Source organism: Adiantum capillus-veneris, chromosome 8 (genome assembly GCF_014529385.1).
Source record: "Adiantum capillus-veneris isolate H3 chromosome 8, ASM1452938v2, whole genome shotgun sequence".
In the NCBI taxonomy this organism is placed as follows: Eukaryota; Viridiplantae; Streptophyta; class Polypodiopsida; order Polypodiales; family Pteridaceae; genus Adiantum; species Adiantum capillus-veneris.
The window spans coordinates 4,989,560-4,996,407 of record NC_140938.1 but is presented as its reverse complement, the minus strand read 5'-3'; the positions used below and the strand labels follow the sequence as shown (position 1 = coordinate 4,996,407).

Sequence of the window (6,848 nt, the reverse complement as noted above, 5' to 3'; positions counted from 1 at the left end):
GAGCACTTCTTTGGCTTTGAAAGATCCTCATGACCATACAACTGAAAGTTGCGAGCGAGTGTTCCTTATTTTTCCTGCGTAAAATGTGGTATTAGCTTTGAGCTAAAGTAAGGCCTCTATAAACACATGCATATGATAATATGATAGGAGTATTTGATTTATTTCCAAAACCCTTAAAGGACACTTTTGTCGGTTCGGTTGCCAAAAGAAAAATAAGGGTTTGAGAACTAGAGCAGAAATTACATAAGAGCACCAAAATAAGTTATAACATATATCCAATCCCAATGATTACTATACATGTCCACTCTTACCCACACCAATCAATCAATATGCATCCACTGATGATTTTGAGCAACAGTAACCAGTAACCAGGTACTTCACTCTGTCGTCTGTCAAAGACAACAAAACCAAACCCCGGTAGAAATTTTGTAGATCTTAAAAACCAAAGAATAAATTGGAGCTGTCCTTCCTAGCCCCAAAATTTTTTATTTCTCGATGGACTTGTGCACTGCACTGTCTTTGACATGTGTGTTGATGTCCTTGAAGCGTCTATATAGATGCCTACTGGAAAAAGTGAGAAGCACATCAAGGAGTAGGGCAACGGCAAGGCAGCCCGCATAAATGCGGAAGGTGGTCCCATAGCAAGATGCCCCATAGCAGGTTAGTGAGCTCTCTCCATCTTCATAGGTGGCATGTAGATCATATAAATAACCAGCTATAATGCCCGAGAAAACGATGGAACCTGCAAGAATATGTGTATTTAGAACCATATAGTTGGTGCCAAAGTACTTGAGCCCATAGAACTCCGAGATGGTGGGAATCGTGAGAGTGATGAGGGAGCCATGCGAGAAGCCCACGATCAACGAGCCTGCGTATAAGGATGCTCCTGATCCAAAAGAGAGCCATGTGAAGAGCACAATCATGGGGAGCTTTACCACCCCTATCCATGCTGGCCTTGGTGTGCTCAGTGTCCTACATTCATTCACAAGAAGTTTTGGACAAATTCTCATAATATTTCCCACATTGTGACTTACCTCAACATCATGAGCTTCTGTGAGGGAGGCGTCGCAATATACCTAGCTGGGTAAGATTGCGGGCAAGGGACCGCCGACCCGGTGGGGGGGCCGGTGGTCCCTTGCCCCCAGTTGTACCTAGCTAGGTATGCGGTGCTATCGAGCATAAGCTCATGATGTTATGCATTGTATGAAAAACACTAAGAAAGACTCGGTTTTCCTACATGAGAAAATTTCCAAAATTTCCTTGTGATTAAGTAGATGATCAATCAATTGCGAAGCCGTGATTTTTCTTTTTATTTAGAAGCTAGCAAATTAATGGGATACTTACTTCAGAAAATACTCAGAGACATTGCCAGATGTGATCCTGCCAAAGAAATTTCCGAGACTGAAGAGGGAGGTGAAGAGAGTAACTGTACTGAAGCCGAACGACTGCCCCACTTGCCCAAGATTGTTAGCAAAGGACATGCCTGCGCCTGTACCGAAGAACAGCGTGGCATAGAGAACATAAGAATGCCAGGTCTTGAAAAGCGAGAGAGTGAACCAATCCTCCCCGAGACGAGGCACAGGCCGCGATAGCCATCCACTCTCCTGGCCAGCGGGGCTGCTCTTGTCTCCCTCAACATCAATTTCTGATTGATCCAGTAAAGGTTTTGTCAATTCATCCTCTGCAATTGGCTTTACACCGTCATCCAGATATGACACACCCACAGCCAGCTTCTTTTTAACCTTAAAAAACAGCACTATTGGGACAAGAGCTGGTGCCGCCAGCAAAACAAAGAGGAGGGCCGTGACCACCGACTGGGCTATTCCTTCTTGAAGACCGGGCACAAGGCTTTTCACGACAAGCAACAGCGCTAAGGCAATTGACATTACGGTGAACATAAAAAGGCTCTGCTGCTCCACCTTGTCATCCTCAGCGGTTACTGCAGCTGGTACTTGCCGGAAGAAGACGGCTGTGATAAGGCAGAATGTGGGGGGAGCTGTCGACAACATTAGCAAGTACTTCGAGGCCGAGCTGGAAAAGAAATAATCGCAAAAATGAGAATATATTGCAGCTGATAATCCCATGTAAGCCTTGAAGAGTCCCGCCACTGGTCCACGGTTGCGAGGGAAATTGCGCACTGACAAAGTAAAGACAGATGTATTCATCCACGACAATGTATTGCCTGCTACTGCTGCCATTATAAACATCTGCAGGGCACATGCCCAAGAGTCATTAAGAACAAATTCATATGTCGCAGTAGCAAGAATTTGAAAGAAAGAGCATAGAAAATTGAAGCAGCAAACACCTAGTAAAATTTGCAGCTTAAGTTGATACGCGCGATTGCATATAGGATTACACTACACAGTTCTGATGATGGCATATGAAAGATGAAGCTTACAATCCAGTATGGTGGAGGACTGATTATTTGGGAGACCACGAGCCATTGAGTGCCATTGCCGACGAGGCTAACAGTTGCACCGATGCAGAGGAGGGTAGACGCCGAGACATAGTTACAGAGGATGCCAGCCAGGATGCCGCTGGAGTCACCCAGGTCCTTAGCTACGCTGAGGCGATTCAGCTGCTTCTGATTAAGCCCAAGCACATCCTTGAGAGCTGTTGAATAGTTGGCGAACCCATAGGAGCCAGACAATGCCATGAGCCAGATGGCCAACACAAAGCCGACCCATCGGCGGGCGAAGACAGTGTGTTCGAGCCTCTGATCGGAGGAGGCCATGGCAGGAGCAACAGAGAGGGGGGCGGATTAAAGGGGATGCCCAGCTTGGACCAATGTATCTCATGAGCAGAAGAGGGGAGACCACAAATTAGCAGGCCAGCAGCAGGGGGCGCTTGGGCACATCAGATGATCGGATGCCGTATCTGTGAGGGTGTCCGGATGCCCATAAGGGCGCCTGCATACGGTTTCACAAACACATACAGCCAGCCCACGCTAAGCGCTCTCTCTCTCTCTCTCTCTCAGAGTCTCTCTGGTACATACGCGCAGATCACACGAGGCCTAAAAGCACTCTAGTGTAGTTTACACACATGCCAATTAGCTGCCAACCCCAAAGCAGCGACAAAGCGGGGGCCTTCATATCTCTCTCTCACACACAGACAGTTTCATCAGACTTTGTATAGCCTAGAACTAGAACAACGTCAAAAGCGTGCGCCCTGCAGAGTCGAGACGTCACGGCAATCCTAACGGCAATAATTATTAGCTTCTATTCACTTCCCATCTCACACTTTATTATTTTTACAAGAGCCAAACTGTCAAAGGCAAGGTGCCTTCTTACACAAAAGCCAGAGTCCTCCATGTATCTATCTACTATGATCTATCTATACTACCTTATATTAAGCCGACCAGGATTCCGGCCTACCACGTGGCAACCTACCACGTGGCAAAGAAGAGGTGCTCCAAAGGACTTGGCTGGCAAATGAAAACGGGAAATTTGTTGCGTCGTACCAAATAATGGAGAGGGTGGAGATAATGTAGAGGGCCTCTCATTGGTTCACTTCAAAAAAGAAAAAAGACCTTACAAAACATATAATCTAAACTGAAAAAAGATAAGGAAGATTTGAATTCAAAGGTGAAATGTGAGGTTGTATACTATCTATTAAGCGGACAAAGATTCCGACCTACCACGTGGCAAAAGAAGAGGTGTTGCAAAATAATTGGCTAGCAAATGAAAACGGAAAATTTGTCGCATGAGAGCAAATAATGGAGAGGGTGGAGATAAAGGAGAGGGCTTTCCTGTGTCACTCATTGGTTCACTTTTTTTAAAAAAGAGCTTACAAAAAACCTGATATAAATTGCAAAAAGAAAAGGAACATTTGAAATACAAAAGTGAAGTGTAAGGCTGAAAGAAATGCCAAGCTTTTCATTTTAGAGTGTAAAGTCAAAGCACTTTCTTTTTTTTGGTATGTCCAAGGGCAAAGGTCACAGAGATGAGTTCTTCTTTTTGCTGGCTAAAAACGAGAAGTGATTTTTGATATTTTAAAAACTAAAGAAAAAATGCTATTGGATAGTAAGGTACTCATTTATGAGAGTGTGAGGTCAGTGGTTATAGAAATGATAGAAAATAACACAGTCTGCTTTTTTTCTTAAACTGGTGTGCATTGAATGTAAGCCTTTAAGATTGGAAGTGGGGGTAATGGGCCTTCATTGGGGATATCAAAAAAGACGATATCCCAAGGAAAAGGAAAATGAAGTTGGTGGGCAACCCTAAGCACTAAAGGGCACGGGGCATTAAAGAAAGCTCAAGAGGTGGGATCTACGGTTGAGAAGCTCGGACACAAAAGCAGAGGCGCGTAAGGCCGTAGGATGCCCAGAAGTAAACTAGGACGTCGAAAAATAAACTTGGACATAGTCACACCCTGTCGACGTTTACTTATGATGTATTTGTTGCCCACCACGGTCAATGTATGTGTATAGGGGGGTTGGATAAGTCATGCGCCTTGCCTAGCACCCACAGGGTTCAAACCCGCGTGCAACACCCCACGCCTCATTTTTTTGAGCCCTCAAATCTCCTTGAGATTCGGGCCCGAGCTTTTCAGCCGTCGATCCCACCTCCCGAGCTTCATTTAATGCCCGTGCCCTTTAGTGTTGAGGGTGGGCAACCCTTAGGTAGTGATACACGACGCCGGGAGGGGGGGGGGGGGGGGGGGGGGGGGGGGGGGGGGGGAGCCTCGTCACTAAATGACACCTCCAGAGGGAGGTGGGATCAATGGCACAAGTAGGAGATACATGAGCCGCCGTGGATATGGGGAACTGTGTGATGTTGAAAATGACCCAAAGAGCTATGTCAAGCCACGAAGGCGATGGAGCTAGGGAGCGCACAAGAGACGTAGGGCATTGGAGATGACATATTGGTGCAGAAGCCTCGAGACATGTGAAACTCCTCTCTCCACAGGGTGTTTGCCTTCTACATATATATGTACGCAAAATGAGACGCATGCCCATCATCTACCTCTTTTACAAAACCCATTTGATTCAGCACAGACAGTGAGGGCTCTTCACTTGTTGCTTCAAGCTGAAGCCATGCTCAATCAAAAACGCTGGAAGCTGCTGAGTTGCAGAGAGAGTGAGCACGTTCACTAAGTGAGAGAGAGAGAGAGAGAGAGAGATCGCCTTTTGTATCCAAAGCTAAACAAAGGAGACATGGAGAGTTCTATTGTGTGTCCAATGCTTTTGATGAGAGTAGAGCTAGCTACAATGCTGCTAGAGAGAGAGACTGAGGAAGAGAAAGGGAGGGAGAGAGGAGACAGAGAACCTTAGTAAACCGCGTTACTAGGGTTCCATTTTCTCCCCTGCGATGGAGGAAGCTCAAGTCTTTGCAGGCTTGGTTGCAGAGGATGTTCAGTCTTTTTTCACGTGGGAATCTTCACGAAAACAAAGCAGAGATAGAACCCTTCTGCTTGAGGACGACAAGCTCTTCTCTATCAAAAACGCTGCCCCTGACCAGAGCTGAGTCGACCCTTACCAAATTCCCTTGCCCCATCCTATCTCTGTCCTTGGAGATGGTGCTACTCAGGAAACCTGGATGTTCATTCACGACCGCAAGAGCTTTAAGCAAAAAGAGGCCAAGCAGAAGCTTCAACTCCATGTTGAAGATCATTCCTCTCTCAAAACTTTGAACCGATTACAAATCTCATGAGGCTAAAGGCAAGCTCTGCGGCTCTTACGATCTCTTCCTTGCCAACAAGAGTGTCATGCCTTCTCTACTGAAGCTTCTTGGGAATAATTTCTTCGAGAGGAAGCAACATCCCATCCCCAAAGACCTCATGAAGAAGGATTGGAAGAAGTAGATATAGAGTTTTTGTGGCTCCACCTTTCTCTACATCAAGGGTTGCACTTGATCAGTCGTCAAAGTTGGCCGGCTTTCACAAAAGCAAGAAAAAGTTTTGTGCCAACATGCATGCTGTTGTAGTTGGTGTAGCTTCATTTTACCCAAGAAATGGAAGAACATAATGTCCATGTATCTGAAAACTCTAGAGCAAGTTCCTCTCCCACTATTATGAAAATTGGTTAGATAGGTTAATGATCTTGCTTGTGCAAGAGCTGGTCTTGGTTAAGTCTTCTCGGAATGGTAAATCCTTTTGAATACATCTTGATCAATTTCTTGCTCGTTGTGGGGGGAAAAGGCTTGAGCACGAATCTTGACTCTAAACTTTGCTAGTCATGCCAACTCAAATTGTTGTGATGTGAACTCCAATTGAAATGCTCTTGGATCAGCAATTAGTGGATTGACATTTGGAATTTGTTTTGTGAGCCAGGTTGCTAGCGAAAGAGAGAGAGGGAGAGGGAGATGTGAGAGAGGGACTTCCATGGTATTTTATAGCAGACTATGGCTAATAACATGGATTGTAACGGAATTAAAGTAACAATAGTGAGAATTTCTTTAAGAGGGTTCTTAATGAACATAAGGAGAGTACTTGATTGAGGTAGAAAAATAAACATTATACCTAGTTAGCTTGGCACGAGCAATACTTGCAAAAGAGATCTCTCTCTCTCTCTCTCTCTCTCTCTCTCTCTCTCTCTAGATATTCAATTGTTGAAAATTTGATGTGTAACTTCAACGTCTCTTTAAATTTTTCTTACGTCCTTAAACATTTTGTTCTCTCTTTCTCTCTCCTCCCTTCTCCTTGCCGCATCATTTGTTGGGTGCTAAAAAAATTATTCTCTCTCTCTCTCGCCCTCGTTGATTTTTGATAGGCAACTATTAAAATTTAGAGAATTTATAGATTTTTAAGCATGGCCCACAATTAAACTCTTAAAAGTACAAAAGACAATATTCTAGAACCGGTACAAGTTTCGTCAACTGAGCAATCTCTCTCCCCATTTGGGGTGCTAA

General features: G+C 44.9%; 1 protein-coding gene and 1 pseudogene across 1 annotated transcript; one reads left to right on the top strand and one right to left on the bottom strand.

Annotated features, from left to right (window-relative positions):
- Nucleotides 1-246: 246 nt before the first annotated feature.
- On the bottom strand, nt 247-3,289 carry LOC147451611 (protein NUCLEAR FUSION DEFECTIVE 4-like). Its single transcript, XM_086517509.1, has 3 exons — nt 2,399-3,289; nt 1,345-2,207; nt 247-972 (listed from the first exon to the last, which is right to left on the bottom strand). The coding sequence occupies exons 1-3, from the start codon at nt 2,732-2,734 to the stop codon at nt 486-488; spliced, it is 1,686 nt and encodes a 561-aa protein (XP_086373635.1). The 5' UTR covers nt 2,735-3,289; the 3' UTR covers nt 247-485.
- Nucleotides 3,290-4,688: 1,399 nt separating this feature from the next.
- On the top strand, nt 4,689-6,121 carry LOC147451610 (uncharacterized; annotated as a pseudogene).
- Nucleotides 6,122-6,848: the final 727 nt, after the last annotated feature.